At 46.0% G+C, this 18,302-nt stretch overlaps 1 protein-coding gene across 13 annotated transcripts; it reads left to right on the forward strand.

Annotated features, from left to right (window-relative positions):
* The first annotated feature begins 294 nt into the window (after window positions 1-294).
* Window positions 295-17,198, forward strand: LOC308097958 (uncharacterized protein). 13 transcript variants are annotated; one of them, XM_080446136.1, is made up of 12 exons: window positions 298-1,078; window positions 2,360-2,488; window positions 4,324-4,406; window positions 4,702-4,870; window positions 5,198-5,356; window positions 5,794-5,925; window positions 8,574-8,797; window positions 8,954-10,932; window positions 11,350-12,519; window positions 12,685-12,746; window positions 12,813-16,584; window positions 16,908-17,198. In XM_080446136.1, the coding sequence occupies exons 1-12, from the start codon at window positions 848-850 to the stop codon at window positions 16,997-16,999; spliced, it is 8,202 nt and encodes a 2,733-aa protein (XP_080302262.1). In that variant the 5' UTR covers window positions 298-847; the 3' UTR covers window positions 17,000-17,198. The 13 variants fall into 13 exon arrangements, with proteins under 13 accessions (XP_080302253.1, XP_080302260.1, XP_080302252.1 ...); XM_080446127.1 differs by having other exon boundaries at window positions 295-1,078; window positions 11,350-14,043; window positions 14,713-16,584; XM_080446134.1 differs by having other exon boundaries at window positions 296-1,078; window positions 11,350-15,414; window positions 15,541-16,584.
* Window positions 17,199-18,302: the final 1,104 nt, after the last annotated feature.

Here is an 18,302-nt window from a genome sequence, read left to right on the forward strand (position 1 = left end):
AATTACTATCAAAAACAAGAACATTTCTGGATGCTGTATGTGTGTATGTGTTCTGAGCAGGTTCTTGCTTGTAATCTGGTAGTCTGACCTCAATACCTGCGTAATACCTCTGCTGCTGACTGCCTCTGGCAAAATGATTTGCATTCAGTGAGAAGATGAATCCCTCACTGAATGCAAACCCCCCCACAGCTTCAGACCGAGCCAAACAGGTGACAAACAACCCAGGAAATCTCTGCTGTCAACCAGAAACCCCCGAAGCAATCTGAATATTCTCTTCCATCCGTTACACTAGTGTTGAGCCTGGGGTGATTAAAGCTTTGTTCTAGGATTTAGTTCTGGATAGTAACGGGGTTTCCAGGTGTGTAAAGGTCAATGGAATTGCTTAACTCCTACAGATCTAAACAACCATGTGGGCACTGGATGCAAGTGACAACATGATACTCCTTTTAATAGGAGTTATAAGAACAAGTGTTAAGTGTTCTTGACGTCTTGCCCCAACCTGTTTTAAATGTCAAGTTCTAACGGTTATGGGAGACAAGTGTTTGAGCAATATGAAGCACTCCCCTCCAGAAAAAAAAAACACACCCTTTGGGTGGAATCTGTACTTTTAACTCTCTGACAAGCAGGTTGGCAATCAGCACTTGTTTGAGCTAGAACAGTTAGGCTAACGTAGGCAGTCGTATGCAGGCGGCACAATGATAGCAGCTACAAAACCATAGAGAATGTATTATTTACGCACAACGATGATGTGCCAAATAACCCCCTGGTCTGCAGCACTGCCAAACGCAAAGTCTCTGTAACTGAAGATAGAAAGGGAAGGAAGCGAGGATTGAGGAGAGAGGGAGAGATGGATGCATGGCAGGTGGCGTTGAGTGGGAGAGAGGCTTGGCGAGCAGCGGTGGGATGGAGAAAGGCGGTCAGCAGTAGTGGCTATCCTGGTCACTATGGCCATCATATCTCCATGCCTTATGCCTCAGCCGTTGCATCCAATGGCAGGAGTTTGTCTTTGTGCCGTGGAGTCCAGGACAACCTAACCATGCAGCAGATGAACGAAAGAGTGGCTTCTTACGTCGGCAAGGTAGGTGACAACGGGGCAGGACACTCTGGAGTGGCCCAGTTGTTTGAGTGACTGTCCCTTAAAGCAGCAATCCTATAACTTGGGGTTCCAATCCCAGGTAGGACATGCAAGTTACGGATTGCAGCTTTAAACCAGCATGAATTTCCACGTACACGTCTACTGTAGCTGAAACCATTTTTATATATATTTTTCTTGGACAAAAAGGCTTAGTGATTTACTGAAAAAGTTCAAAAGTAGCACATTCTTCTCTGAGTTTTTTGTCTTATAGATTTTGTATTGATAATGACGTTGGAAAAGAAAATATGATCATAAAAGTATTACCCCTGTTTTCTTGTAAGATTAGTAAAACCAAAATGTTGTAATTAAGTACAAACATTAGGTTAATACCTTATGTTGGTTCAGACAATCAGAGCATGATACACCTTTACTAAGGATATTCTCAACCCAGCATCCAGACTGAGTTAACTTATTTTTTATTTTCCTTTGGGAACGCTTTTCAAACATGCTTGTGCTCCTGTCGTCTAGACCTAGTTAGCTAGCTGGTTAAGGTTATTCAATGTATTGTAAAATATATTCAGAAGGGGATCTTTGATAATACAATCAAAGAAAGATAACTTGCAAAACAAATTGTTCTTTATTAAGTCAAATTATAAAATGTATAACATTTCTACTTTCTAGTGAATCTTCCGTAATACTGTAGGTTCACCCACACTGTTAAGCCTAATTTATAATCTTGGTGTTGCACACCAAAAATAGCAGATTTATAAGCTCACAGCGTACCACGTTGCGAGCTTGTAGGGTCTGCTTTTTTTGGCCTATGACATTGCCGTTATCACTAAATGTAAATTGTATTATAGGCATGTATTATGAAACAATGTGCATTATGGTCTACAATACTTAACCTAAATAGTGCCTTACAGTTACTGCCAGTCTGTACTGTGTGTGTGTGTGTGTGTGTGTGTGTGTGTGTGTGTGTGTGTGTGTGTGTGTGTGTGTGTGTGTGTGTGTGTGTGTGTGTGTGTGTGTGTGTGTGTGTGTGTGTGTGTGTGTGTGTGTGTGTGTGTGTGAGAGAGAGAGAGAGAGAGAGAGAGAGAGAGAGAGAGAGAGAGAGAGAGAGAGAGAGAGAGAGAGAGAGAGAGAGAGAGAGAGAGAGAGAGAGAGAGAGAGAGAGAGAGAGAGAGAGAGAGAGAGAGAGAGAGAGAGGAAACTGCTCAAGCTAAATTGTTTGTATATTCCAACCTTCTGGACTAATGTATCAGTCATTCTGATTGGTGGATGCAGGTCAAAGCACTTGAGGCAGCCAATAAGAGAATGAGGCAAATGATCCAGTGTGAGCTGAACAGGAAGTCTGCTGATGACCTCAGACTTCTGGACAGACATGTGCAGACTGTGGACCTGCTCATTGCACAGGTTAGAATCACTTCCAGCTACATTCACCACGTTCTCCAGTTCTCTTGCAATTAAGAATGTTCATTGTTGAACGTTGATCAGCGTGTCCAGGTTTGGGTACCCAACCCCCTCACTCTCTTCCCCCTCTCTTCCTCTTGCTCCCTCTCTCTCCCCCTCTCTGTCTCCATCTCCCTCTCTCTTGGGCTGAGCGAGATCTGTACTGACGTCACACACACCATAACTCCTTCCCTCTCTCTCTCTCGCTCCCTCTATCTCTCTCTCTCTCTACTACGCCTAACTACGGCAATTTGCGCTGACGTCAACCATTGCCTAACAATGCTGACATCAGGCACTGTGACGTCAGGTACAGATGAATATTTGATATTTAAATCATTATTACCCATATAATTCAAGGTAATCCCATCATTCAAATACTCATCTTGGCCAAGGCGTTTTTGAAACTGTCACGCTTGTAGCAACATTTTTCAATGTGTTCTCGCCCCTTAAAGGTATCATGACATTCACTTTTACACCACATTCAAAGTCTTTGTCCTGGTCCTTCAAAAGTGTACAAAAAGTTTTAAGTGAAAATTCCATTCCAGTGATCCATGGCAGGTGTTTTTCTCTCACATTTCTAAAGCCTTTTCAACTGCAATGAAAAAAGAAATCTTTGCCTGCGGGTGTCGCTGGTGAGGGATTTTGCCTGTCAATCATCGCCTCTGCTCCGCCCCCCCCCAAAGGAAAGGATAGGGGAGGGGAGGGGCGAGGAGGAGAGTGGGCGGGATTAATCGACTGTGACCTCACTGTCGAAGGGCCAAGCTCAGATTACTTTTCAGCCTAATTATTCAGAAAACCCCAGACCACAGAAAATCCACTGAATGTTCTAAGTTCAGGTTTTTTGGGTGTAATTGAGGTCATAAAACCCCAAATAAAACATTGAAAATAAAAAAAGTGAAAATGAATGTCATGATACCTTTAAGACAGACATGTTGGGGCTGGTGGTGAGCCTGGTGAATGTAGATGTCTTCTCAGAGATAACGAGATCAACAACATTTCCTATTCTCACTGTATAAGACTGAATTTTAACAGGTTTATAACATTTATAACAGGCTATTGTCATTGTTTTTTTTATTTGATATAAATAATGGTGACTTGATTTCACTTCTGAGTCCTTCTCATTTGTGTGCACCACCAAACAGTTTTTAAGTTGCTTGATTCAATATTTATATAGGCCTACTCAACTTCAAACTTATTAACCACATGATGTTAGGCATATTGAAAACACACACCCCTGCTGCTCCTGGTGACTGATAGTCCTTCTAATGAAAGGGGTGACCTTCATTACTTATTGCATGCATAGACTTCATGCATGGACTTCATGGATTTCATGCATGGACTTCCAGGACTCCTTAATGCAACATTACATTACAGAAAATATTAAAGGGATCTTTCACTTTTAAACATGTTTGGAGTCATTTTATCGTCTACTCAGGCTTTTGTGAGCACCCCAGACACTTTTTAAGTTGCTTAATTCAGCATTTAGATATTTGATATTCATTTTATCAGACACGCCCCCCTTCCTATACAAACACATTGTAACTTCAAACTCCATTTGAATACTGAATAAAGCAACTTTAAAACTTTCTGGGTTCCTCACAAAAGTAGTAGTAGACGATACGATAGATGTTTTAGAGTGAAATATCCCTTTAACATGACAAATTAAGGTCTCCCAATTCACCAGGGTGTTTTCAATGTGTCTAACATGGAGTTGGCAGTTGAATGGGCTTATATAGAAGGGGATTGTGTCTAATAAAATGAATATCAAACATTTGTCCGTCTGTCTGTCTGTCTCTCAGATCGGTGGGACTCAGGTAGCTCTGACCCAAATGGAGCGGATGCTGATTAGCGCAGAGCAGGAGGTCTACAATCTAACAGACAAGTTAGTCACACACGCAAGCACGCGTGCACGCACGCACGCACGCACGCACGCACGCACGCACGCACGCACGCACGCACGCACGCACGCACGCACGCACGCACGCACGCACGCACACACACACACACACACACACACACACACACACACACACACACACACACACACACACACACACACACTAAACAGCAATGGAATATACCGTAGGTTCACTCACAAATACTTCTAATGCGTGCACACACATACCGTGCACACACGCATGCAGTAATGCTGTGGTGCTCTACCGCTGTTACTGTAGATGTGACCAGGAGCGTGCACGTGCTGAGTCCCTGCAGGCCGTCCTGAGAGACCTGAGGCTGGTCTACGAGGAGCTGAAGACCTACAGCCTGCCTGGACTCCACAATCTAGTGAACACACACACACAGGACAGGCAGCAGTTACACATGCAACTCCAACAGCTCACTACAGTAAGAACACTCATTCTCAATGCATCGCTGCTCTGTGATCATAATCGTAGCACGTTTAGTCATGTTCTATGTTAGTGTTTCTACAGTATGTAATTGTCCTAAACAGCACCCCATCGCTTTGATTGTGGTAGCAGTTTTAATAGTAGTAGTAATAATAATATGCCTACTAATAAACTTTGATTGTGTATTGCTTTTGTAACAAGGTTACAAAGTAATTTAGAAAATGAGAAACAAAATGTATTAATAGTAGTTGCTGTAGTAGCATAGCAATATTACATTTGTCTATTCGTCTAATTGTCTGTTTGTTTGTCTATCTACTGTATCCAGAAAATACAGGGTCTCCTTACCCAAGTGTCAGGGGTAGTCGCCATACAGATGCAGGGTACCGAGTCAGAGCTGACTCAGCAGTTGGCAGATCTTAGGCAGAAGTGTCTGACATTCGTCACCAGGAGCCGCACCATGAATGAGAGCTGGTTCAACGACCAGGTACCTTGTGAAAATAATTATAATAATAGTAATCATGACAACAACAAAAAAAGAAATAAAAGAGGGGGCAGGGTTATCAAGGGTGAATATACAGACAGGGGATCCCCCATAATGGCTAAAGTGGGTTCATCACACATTTTACATTCTTGGAATTTGCAACCAGTCACAACAAACATTTAAACATGTACGTTGAACCTTGAACCTTGAACCACAATTTCCATTTTGTTTGTCATTTTTCTTTGTCATTATATTATCCAAATAAACTAACAAGAAATATACCTCTTATATCCAGGAGGGGTTGTGGCTTACTTTTGGTTGCGTCTAATGTGTGTAGCCTAATCTAGATTACGATAAATGTTCTATTACATAATTTTATGAATCATCAACAAATGGTGACTGAGGAAGGTGACGGGAATTCTTGGTGATGTGATCCCCAGGTGTCCATGCTGAGCGCTCAGGAGGACACCTGCCCCTCACTGGAGGAGTCAGAGGGCATCCAATCACAGCTGAAGGAGTTACGGAGAACATTGCTTGACCTGGAAGCAGAGTTTACACAGCTGCAGGGACAGGTACGATTGTGCTACAGTGTTAGGCGGATTTACCGTAGATAAAGGCGACATGGGTGCTGCCCAGGGCGGCATCTCATCGGGGGCGGCACGGGGCACACACAAAGGAATAAGGAAGGGTGACATAATTTAACCGTGTGGGCCAGTTAACCTTGTCGGAGTGGCCGCACTGATTCTAGTTAGTGAGCAACTGCAGGCTGTCTGATATACAGTATTTGATATTTATGTTTGATAATATCACAATGTATGTACCACATTAAGCCTGGCGTCCCTTTTTGGGCACATTTTCCAAATGTTTTAATTTGTCAAAGATTTGACATTTTTGCTTGTAGATCTGCTCTTTTCACTATTTGTTGTTAAAAGCTAAAGAAAATGTCCCGTCCCCCGGTCCTCCCACCTGTTTTATTATTATCAGGGGGCAGGGGGGGGGGGGGGGTTGCCCAGGGCACCATACAACCTAGAACCGCCACTGAGTGCTTCCTCCATTAAAAACAACGATAACTTGACTCCATTTTAGAGGTTTATTCCAAGCGATAGAAACAAGCCTGAATGCGCTTTGACTCAAAGCTGTCAAAGTTACAAAATGGCGCCGGAACTCCTGGCAGTTGAATATCAGTTGACAAGTTATCAAGAATTTGGTGCATCTCACTTTTATCAGACCGTGATGAGAATGTGAAAAGCACTAAGAAGCAATGGGTGCGGCTGGCTGCAAGTCGTAGCAGGCTGCCATTTAAAGGTCATACCAGTTGACTGACATTCACACACCCACTCAGGTGGATTAACCTGGATCATTCATATCAGATTGTTTATCAGAATCTATACACAATCTGCTGTGCCGCAGCCGCTCAATGTTTATGCAGCGAAAGCCAGGATAATTAAAGCATTGTATTAAAAAAGAAAGTGAGACACACTGACATTTAATGGTTAAGGTTTTGCTTTTGACTTCAAATGACGAATGTTTCTTTAACTTGTTGCGTAAGAATGCTAAGGGCGCTCTCTAGTGGTATAGGCCTACAGCAGCCAAATTGCGTGCCATTGTACTCTGTTCTTAGGCTCATACTAGTCCATACCCGGGTATGTGCGCATCTAAACTATGTGCAGACTTGGGACTGCAACAGTGACTACAGACCACACAGCCGTATAATTATGTCATGGGTGCTAGCTACTGTTGCTGACACAATTGATGAGGCTGTTTTGTAATTACAGCTTCTCTGCTTTATTGACTAAACACGTAACACATCTATGCGTCAGTCTACATGTGCAACCCAGTCTTTCTGGCTCTGCTTGCTGTCAGGATGAGTGTAGAACAGGACCCAAAATCAGCAGAGCAGCCAGAGCAGTTCAAACTCAAAAGTCTTATTTGACTAAAAAGGTTCAAACAGGCAAGTTCTGAGGCTAAGCACACAAACGCAAACTCACTCCTACATTGGGTTTACGAACACATGTAAACAGAGGGGTATAAATACACAGGGAGCCAACAAGACACAGGTGAACTCAAAGCACAATCAACAATCAGACACAATTAAGGATTCGCTGGGGCAAACAGGACATAGGTGACAAGGGTTAACAATAATGTCCCTCTATACCAGCAGTCATCAGCCACTGGAGTAGTGTGGTGGTGTTTACCTGCAGAAACTCACTGGATTTTGGTGTTATTTTGGTGTTTCTTTTGGTAGGCCAAAAACGTCAGCAATAATTTAATATATTGTGTCTGCAGGTAAACACCACCACAGACCACAGTACTCTAGTGGCTGATAACTGCTGGTATAGAGGGAAATTATTGCTAAACATTTTATTTCTGGTTTTGTTATGTAAACACAGGGCAAAGTTGCATAATATTATATGTCTTTAACCCTGCATTTACACTAACCATAACTTGCACTAACCCTGCATTAAAGGGATATTTCACGTTCAAAACAAATTTGGGTCATTTTATTGTCTACTCAGGCTTTTGGGACACCCCGGACAGTTTTTAAGTTGCTTGATTCAGTATTTAGATATTTGATATTCATTTTATCAGACACACCCCCCTTCCTATACAAACCCATTGTAACTTCAAACTCCATTTTAACCATGTTAGATTCATCTAAAACACCCGTCCGTGGTTCTGGTGACTGATATTCTCCTTCTAATACGTGAGGAGACCGTGTTTTTTCATTTACTTTTTTCATTTATTTTTTATATATTTTTTGGGAAAATGGAAATAAATAAATACAATAACAAAATTAAATAAAATACATGAAAAAAGTAATCGAAAAAACATGGCCCCCTCACGTATTAGGAGGGCAGGATGAGTCACCAGAATCTTAAAAAATTTAGTTTGAAGTTATAATGGGTTTGTATAGGAAGGGGGCGTGTCTGATCAAATGAATATCAAATATCTAAATACTGAATTAAGCAACTTACTGTAAGAACTGCCTGGGGAGCTCACAAAAGCCTGAGTAGACGATAAAATTACCCAAAGTTTTTTTGAAAGTGAAATATCCCTTTAACAGGACTGAATTACTGTAGATGAACGTCTCCACTAAATTACCTTTTCCTTTATTTTTACATACAGTTTTTTCCTTATGGATTAATGAAGCATATCTGTCTGTCAATTAACTACTATATAATTGTTGATCTATCCATCATCTACACATCCTTCCTTCCAGAATGCATTGCTGGAGAGCAGTGAGTTGGCGGTCAGAGAGAGATACAGTGCGCGGCTGGCTGACCTACAGCAAAGGACAGATGCTTTTGAGAAGGAGCTAAACATGGTGGTGCAGGCCTCTGGCCACCAGGCTGAAGAACACCAGAACCTCCTGGACATTAAGAACATGCTGGAGACGGAGATAGAACAATACAGGAGACTGCTGGAAGGCATGCAGGGGAACTGGTACAGATTTGCATTCATTTTAATAATACATCATAATATAATTTGATACCATACCAATGATTTCATCATCAACATGCAAATGACCCCTAATGACCCCTAGGCCATTTGGGGTCTTAAGAGAAGGTTAATTACATTTATTTTATTCCTACATTATAGCATCAACGGTGTTTCAAGTTCAGACTCCAGCTCCACTGCTCACATCTCTCCTGAGTGGCCTACAACCAACAGCATCTTCCAAAGTAGAGTCCAGCTAGTTGATAACCACATTGATGTCCATGCTGTGAGGCCAGGACTCAGTGTAGCGATCAATAGAGACCACATCAGCGCAGCCTCTGTAGATAAAACCTCAGCAGGGTCACTGTCACAAACTGTGACAACTACCAGGTCAACTTATGATGTGAGAAGTGGTCAAGAAAGCCATGGTGAACATCCAGACGGATCATCAATGACAGTGATCAATGCCAGTGGTCTTATCGGTTCATCATTGATATCCACTGGAAACCAAAGGCAGGGTGACGGAAGAGACACCTCTAGCTCGTCCAGCAGAAGTGCTCTAGTCGACAGCACAGGGAGACAATCCATGACAATCAGTAGCGAGATAACGATGCTGGATCCAGGCAGCTCAGTGGGAGCTGTTATTGACAAAACCGTGAACACTGGATCTCAGATTAGACAGGATAGAGATGAGACAACTGCTATTCAAACTACTAAATCGCAGATGAACAACATAGGAAGAACCGTCAGAACAGTTTCTGACACACGTGCCAGCACAGAGGTAAACAGAGTTGACCAAGGACCAAAAGAAACTGTGATTTCAACTCAGCTGGAATGTAAGGATAGATTTATCCAGACTACAAGTCAGGGGACAAAGGCAGAGGCTGTTAATGGACAGGTTATGTCTGAGGGGGTTATGTGTGCAGAGCACCAAGTGGAAGGGAACTCGGCACAAGTGCAGAAAATGGTGGAAAAGTCAACAATAGTGCAGAAGGTTGAAAAGTCAGCAATAATGGAGGAAGGGGCGAAAGACTCAGCAAATGGGCAGGAGGTGAAAGGCTCAGCAGTAGAACAGAAAGTGGTGGACGAAGCTACAAAATCACAGATCAATAACATAAGTAATAGTGTCAGAGCGATTCCTGAAACACATGCCAGCACAGCACTAAAAACAGTAACCAGCACAGCAAGTGGTAGTGGTAGCACACTAACCAGAACAGCAAGTGGAAGTGGTAGAACACTAACCAGCACAGCGAGTGGGATTGGGAGCATGTTAGCCAGCCCAGAAAGTAGTACTGGTAGCACGCTAACCAGCACAGCGAGTGGTAGTGGTAGCATGTTAATCAGCACAGAGAGTGGTAGTGTTAGCACGCTAAACAGAACAGCAATTGTTAGTGGGAGTACACTAACCAGAACAGAAGGTGGTACTGGTAACACGCTAACCAGAACAGAAAGTGGTACTGGTAGCATGCTAACAAGAACGACAAGTGGTACTGGTACCACGCTAACCAGCTCACAAGGTGGTATTGGTAGCATGTTAACCAGCACAGTAAGTGGTAATGGTAGCATGCTAACTAGTACAGCAAGTGGTACTGGTAGCACGCTAACCAGTACAGGGAGTGGTAGCATGTTAACCAGCAAAGAAAGTGGTAGTGGTAGCACAATAACCAGCACAGTGAGTGGTAGTGGTAGCATGTTAACCAGCACAGCGAGTGGTAGTGGAAGCACGTTAACCAGCAAAGACAGTGGTACTGGTAGCACCCTAACCAGAGCAGCCAGTGGTAATGGTAGCACACTAACTAGCAGAGCAGGTGGTATTGGTAGCATGCTAACCAGTACAGCAAGTGGTAGTAGTAGCACAGTAACCAGAACAGCCAGCGGTAGTGGTACCACGCTAACCAGCAGTTCAGGTGGTATTGGTAGCACGTTAACCAGCACAGTGAGTGGTAGTGCTAGCACGCTAACCAGAACAGCGAGTGGTAGTGGAAACACAGTAACCAGCACAGAAAGTGGTACTGGTAGCCTGCTAACCAGAACAGCAAGCGGTAGTGGTAACACGCTAACCAGCCCAGAAGGTGGTATTGGTAGCATGTTAACCAGCACAGTAAGTGGTAGTGGTAGCACGCTAACCAGTACAGGGAGTGGTAGCATGTTAACCAGCAAAGAAAGTGGTAGTGGTAGCACAATAACCAGCACAGTGAGTGGTAGTGGTAGCATGTTAACCAGCACAGCGAGTGGTAGTGGAAGCACGTTAACCAGCAAAGACAGTGGTACTGGTAGCACCCTAACCAGAGCAGCCAGTGGTAATGGTAGCACACTAACTAGCAGAGCAGGTGGTATTGGTAGCATGCTAACCAGTACAGCAAGTGGTAGTGGTAGCACAGTAACCAGAACAGCCAGCGGTAGTGGTACCACGCTAACCAGCAGTTCAGGTGGTATTGGTAGCACGTTAACCAGCACAGTGAGTGGTAGTGCTAGCACGCTAACCAGAACAGCGAGTGGTAGTGGAAACACAGTAACTAGCACAGAAGGTGGTATTGGTAGCATGCTAACCAGTGCAGCAAGTGGTAGCACACTAACCAGATCAGCACATGGTAGTGGTAGCACACTGACCAGCACAGTGAGTGGTAGTGCTAGCACGCTAACCAGAACAGCGAGTGGTAGTGGTAACACGGTAACCAGCACAGAAAGTGGTGGTGGTAGCGGTAGCACACTAACCAGGATAGAAAGTGGTACTGGTAGCACGCTAACAAGAACAGAAAGTGGTACTGGTAGCACGCTAACCAGCCCAGAAGGTGGTATTGGTAGCATGTTAACCAGCACAGTAAGTGGTAGTGGTAGCACACTAACCAGTACAGCGAGTGGTAGTGGTAGCACGCTAACTAGCAGAGCAGGTGGTATTGGTAGCATGCTAACCAGTGCAGCAAGTGGCAGTGGTAGCACACTAACCAGATCAGCACATGGTAGTGGTAGCACACTGACCAGCACAGTGAGTGGTAGTGCTAGCACGCTAACCAGAACAGCGAGTGGTAGTGGTAACACGGTAACCAGCACAGAAAGTGGTGGTGGTAGCGGTAGCACACTAACCAGGATAGAAAGTGGTACTGGTAGCACGCTAACAAGAACAGAAAGTGGTACTGGTAGCACGCTAACCAGCCCAGAAGGTGGTATTGGTAGCATGTTAACCAGCACAGTAAGTGGTAGTGGTAGCACGCTAACCAGTACAGCGAGTGGTAGTGGTAGCACGCTAACTAGCAGAGCAGGTGGTATTGGTAGCATGCTAACCAGTGCAGCAAGTGGCAGTGGTAGCACACTAACCAGATCAGCACATGGTAGTGGTAGCACACTGACCAGCACAGTGAGTGGTAGTGCTAGCACGCTAACCAGAACAGCGAGTGGTAGTGGTAACATGGTAACCAGCACAGAAAGTGGTGGTGGTAGCGGTAGCACACTAACCAGGATAGAAAGTGGTACTGGTAGCACGCTAACAAGCTCAGAAAGTGGTACTGGTAGCACGCTAACCAGTACAGTGAGTGGTAGTGGTAGCATGTTAACCAGCAAAGAAAGTGGTAGTGGTAGCACAATAACCAAAACAGTGAGTGGTAGTGGTAGCATTTTAACCAGCACAGCAAGTGGTAGTGGAAGCACATTAACCAGCAAAGAAAGTGGTACTGGTAGCACCCTAACCAGAGCAGCCAGCGGTAGTGGTAGCACGCTAACCAGCAGAGCAGGTGGTATTGGTAGCATGCTAACCAGTACAGCAAGTGGTAGTGGTAGCACAGTAACCAGAACAGCCAGTGGTATTGGTACCACGCTAACCAGCAGAGCAGGTGGTATTGGTAGCATGCTAACAAGAACAGCAAGCAGTAGTGGTAGCACACTGACCAGCCCAGAAGGCGGCATTGGTAGCACGTTAACCAGTACAGCAAGTTGTAGTGGTAGCACGCTAACCAGAACAGCATATGGTAGTGGTAGCACACTAACCAGCACAGTGAGTGGTAGTGCTAGCACGCTAACCAGAACCGCGAGTGGTAGTGGTAACACGGTAACCAGTACAGAGAGTGGTGGTGGTAGCGGTAGCACACTAACCGGAACAGAAAGTAGTACTGGAAGCATGCTAACCAGAACAGCCAGCGGTAGTGGTGCCAGTCTAACCAGCAGAGCAGGTGGTATTGGTAGCATGCTAACAAGAACAGAAGGTGGTAGTGGTAGCATGCTAACCTGCACAGCAAGTGATAGTGGCATTACACTAACCAGCACAGAACTTGGTAGTAGTGCACTAACCAGCACAGTGAGTGGTGTTGGTAGCACGCTAACCACAACAGCGAGTGGTAGTGGAGACAGGGTGAGTCAGGAGACAAGGACAGAGGCTATAATTGAACAGGTTGTATCTGAGGTGGGTAAGGGTGCAACGCTCCCAGAGGCAGAGACCACAATTATCACAGAGGCTGAACTCCATGATGGGGTCGAGGGGATAACACAGAAGGGAACCCATGTTCAAATAGTGGAGATTAGAGAGACTTATGAATGGTTAGTGAAAAATTTCTATACTGACTCTGACCCCGAAACTGAAACCACGGAGGAAGTCCAGGACAGCTCAGGTGATAATCAAATCAATGCTGAAGATGATGAAGAATTGTTTATGAGCTCTGCATCTGACATGCATAAGAGGCCAGTTGAAAAATACATTTTGTCTACAAAAGACCAGTGCGAGGCTGAAGCATTCAGCAGAGGTCAGAAATGCTCCAGAGACAACCGACCCGCAGAGGTCATTAATGCTGTGAGGGACAGTAGTGCAGATGCTACATTTGGTAGCATGTCTGTGGGAGCTAGCTTTGGAGGTGAGGCTGGTAATATGTCAGCTAGCATTATTGATACAGCTAGCAATACAGTAGCTAACGAAGGCATTGTTATAGGTGGTAGTGGTAGCACACTAACCAGCACAGCAAGTGGTAAAGGTAGCATGCTGACCAGCACTGAAAGTGGTAGTGGTAGTATGCTAATCAGTACAGCAAGTAGTAGTGGTAGCTCACTAACCAGCACAGCAAGTGGTAGTGGTAGCATGCTAACCAGCATAGCAGATGGTAGTGGTAGCACACTAACCACCACAGCAAGTGGTACTGATAGCATGCTAACCAGCATAACAGATGGTAGTGGTAGCACACTAACCAGCACAGCAAGTGGTAGTGTTGGCACTCTAACCAGAGCAGCAGGTGCAGCAAGTGGAAGCAAAAGCACGCTAACCAGCATAGCAGGTGCAGCAAGTGGTAGTGTTAGCACGCTAACTAGAACAGCAAGTGGTAGTGGTAGCACGCTAACCAGCAGAGCAGGTGGTATTGGTAGTGTTAGCACACTAACCAGCACAGCAGTTGGTAATAGTAGCACACTAACCAACACAGAAAGTGGTAGTGGTAGCACGGTATCCAACACAGCAGAGGGTAGTGGTAGTATGCTAACCAGAACAGCAAGTGGTGGTACACTAACCAGCACAGCCGTTGGTATTGGTAGCACGCTAACCAAAACAGCAAGTGGTAGTACGCTAATCAGCACAGCTGGTGGTATTGGTAGCATGCTAACCAAAACAGTAAGTGGCAGTGGTAGCACTGTATCCAGCACAACAGAGGGTAGTGGTAGCATGCTAACCAAAACATCAAGTGGTAGTGGCAGCACGCTAACCAGTGCAGCAAGTGGTAGTGGTAACACGCTAACCAGCAGAGCAGGTGGTATTGGTAGCATGCTAACAAGAACAGCAAGTGGCAGTGGTAGTGGTAGCACACTAACTAGCACAGCCGGTGGCATTGGTACCACGTTAACCAGCAGCGCAGGTGGTATTGGTAGCATGATAACCAAAACAACAAGTGGTAGTGATAGCACACTAACCAGCACAGCTGGTGGTAGTGGTAGCATGCTAACCAGCACAGCAGAGAGTAGTGGGAGCCTGCAAACCAAAACAACCGGTGGTATTGGTAGCATGCTAACCAGCACAGCAGATCGCAGTGGTAGCACGCTAACCAAAACAGCAAGTGGTAGCACTCCAACCAGCACAGCCGGTGGTATTGGTAGCACACTACTCAAAACAGCAAGTGGTATTGGTAGCACGCTAACCAAAACAGCAAGTGGTAGTGGTAGCACGGCAGAGAGTAGCGGTATCACTCTAACCAGCACAGCCGGTGGTATTGGTAGCACACTAACCAAAACAGCAAGTGGTATTGGTAGCACGATAACCAAAACAGCAAGTGGTATTGGTAGCACGCTAACTAGAACAGCAAGTGGTAGTGGTAGCACGGTATCCAGCACAGTAGAGGGTAGTGGTTGCATGCTAACCAAAACAGCAAGCGGTAGCACGCTAACCAGCACAACAGATCGTAGTGGTATTTCTCTAACCGGAACAGCAAGTGGTAGTGGTAGCACACTGACCAGCAGAGCAGGTGGTATTGGTAGCATGCTAACCAGAACAGCAAGTGGTAGTGGTAGCACTCTAACCGGAACAGTAACTGCTAGCACGCTAACCAGCACTGCAGAGAGTAGTGGTAGCATGCAAACCAAAACAGCAAGCGGTAGTGTTAGCACGCTAACCAAAACAGCAATTGGTAGTGGTAGCATGCTAACCAGCACAGCAAGTGGTAGTGGTAGTGGTAGCACGCTAACCAAAATAGAAAGTGGTAGTTCAGTAACCAGCATAGCAAGTGGTAGTGGTAGCATGCAAACCAGTACAGCAAGTGGTAGCACATTAAACAGCACAGCAAGCGGAGTTAGTGTGAGTGGGCCTGGGGCTGGGCAACGAGCACCCAGCCCCTCTCCACCCAGCCCAGGTGGGCGATTCGGCAGTGGGGATTATTATCGAGTATCAAGTTCGAGTAGTGGACGAATAAGCAGCACCAGCACAAGTTCAGGAAATGGCGGAACACTCAGCAGTAGTGCAGGAAGTGGTGGACAAGTCAGCACTAGTGCAGGGAGGGATGGAACAGTCAGCACGAGTGCAGGAAGTGGTGGAAGGCTCAGCACTAGCATAGGAAGTGGTGGGCGACTGAGCTCTAGCGTAGGAAGTAGTGCACGACGGAGTGCCAGCGTAGGAAGTGGTGGTAGACTCAGCACTAGTGCAGGTAGTGGTGGACAAGTCAGCACTAGTGCAGGAAGAGATGGAAGAGTCAGCATGAGTGCAGGAAGTGGTGGAAGACTCAGCACTAGCGCAGGTAGTGGTGGAAGACTCAGCACTAGTGCAGGTAGTGGTGGAAGACTCAGCACTAGTGCAGGTAGTGGTGGAAGACTCAGCACTAGTGCAGGTAGTGGTGGAAGACTGAGCACTAGTGCAGGTAGTGGTGGAAGACTCAGCACTAGTGCAGGTAGTGGTGGAAGACTCAGCACTAGTGCAGGTAGTGGTGGAAGACTCAGCACTAGTGCAGGGAGTGGTGGAAGACTCAGCACTAGTGCAGGGAGTGGTGGAAGACTCAGTACCAGCATGGGCAGTGGTGCCAGACTGAGTAGCTCAAGTAGCGGTGGGAGGCTCAGTGGAGTCACTGGCAACTTCAGGATAAGCAGTCCACAGGCCAGGTTCAGCAGTGCAGGCAGCGGGGAATGGAAGCCCACTTACAGCTCAGCGACCGGACGTATGAGCAACGTGGGCAGTGTAGTGAGGACCAACATCACAGGGGGGAGGGTGATTACCAGCAGTGACGGGCCAATCAGGAGCGCGGGTAGTGGAGCCGGGGGCCACAGGGAGCGGATCAGCGTGTGCAAGATGGCGGCTCTGAGCATTTCAGCCGCGGGGAGGGAGAGGAGCCAGGACAAGGCTGCAGGTACGAGCACGTCTTTGGCATCTCCAAGACACATACAAGGCACACACACACACACACACACACACACACACACACACACACACACACACACACACACACACACACACACACACACACACACACACACACACACACACACACACACACACACACACACACAGTCTCAACGTCTGTTACATAATGAATAATATGGCAGATGTGGTCAAATCAATTGTCCATTATTTCAATGACTGTCAAGATTTAGAAATTAGGGGTTAACATTCTATTCTCGTATACTAACTTCATATTCTGTTTCTCATCTCTCTCTCTCTCTCTCTCTCTAGGTGCCAGTCCTGGGGTCCAACACTGGTTGGCCACGGGGGTCGGGGGCCGGGGAGGTGACCCTGGTGACCTCAGTGGCATCAACCCCCTCTGATTGGACAATGGTAGAAGCAGCAGCGAAGACACCAGCTAAACCCACACTAGATGACACATACAGACACTACAACACACACACACACACACACACACACACACACACACACACACACACACACACACACACACACACACACACACACACACACACACACACACACACACACACACACACACACACACACACACACAAGAAACATCTTCTCAGTCAGAGACTCAACCAGTTTACCTGTGTTTCACCATTATATACACTGATTTAGCTCTATACATTATAAATACCTTTGTTTTACTATTATCATCGGTTGTGGTCAGACCCAAAAAATAATTACATTTTCTTTAATGAAGCGGCAGTATTTTAAATCCTATTCTAATTCTAGCCCTAGGCCTAAAATCTGGGCTTGAGATAATTTGCGCAAGTTGTGTCATTATCAACACTCCAGCAAATTACCACTTCTGTTCATGTATCCATCCAAACGACTGTTACTTGTAGAGTTTGTAGATCTTTCTGTGATGATTTGGTTTGGTACATATGCCCCCTAGTGGTAGAGTTAGTTTTAAACTGCTGTCAGCCTGTTTTTTCTGGGATCAGGGGCCTGTTCCTCAAAAGGTGAATTAAAAAAGCCTGGCCTTAAGCAAAATCAAGGCTTGACAAAGTCGGGTCCGAAAAGCCTCGTTTGTTCCGTTCCTCAGACGCCAAGCCAGGCTGAAAAGGAGCAACTTTGTCGAGCTAGACCTTGTCAAGCCAGGTTGTGTCCAGCCAGGATAATGAAGCCAGGCTAAATGGGCGGCGATTCGCCGACGACGTATTTCTATAAAAGACCATGAACTCGAGCGCAGATTCCTTGAACTTGACCAATCATGGCAGCGGGGAACAAAACTCGCGCAGCGTTTTTCTCTGTGGCCGAACAACAGCAGCTCATGCAAGCATATGAGGAAGTGAAACATGTTATCAACAGAAAAGGAAACACGGCCGTTATTAATAAATCCAGGGAGAAAGCGTGGCAATACTGCAAGCACACACAGAGTGTGTGTGTGTGTGTGTGTGTGTGTGTGTGTGTGTGTGTGTGTGCGAGCGCGCGCGCGCGTGTGTGTCGGTGTGTGTGTGTGTGTGTGTGTGTGTGTTTGCGACGGACGGGCAACAGGACGGACGGGACGGGACGGGACGGGACGGGACGGGACGGGACGGGGACGGGACGGGACGGGACGGGGGGACGGCGGTGTACTGCGACGGGGTCCGCAACGGGACGCACGGGACGGGGGGGGGGGAGGGGTTGACCGACGGGATGAGCGGGGGACGGGAC

Source organism: Gymnoscopelus braueri, assembly GCF_963280865.1.
Source record: "Gymnoscopelus braueri genome assembly, chromosome: 13".
In the NCBI taxonomy this organism is placed as follows: domain Eukaryota; kingdom Metazoa; phylum Chordata; class Actinopteri; order Myctophiformes; family Myctophidae; genus Gymnoscopelus; species Gymnoscopelus braueri.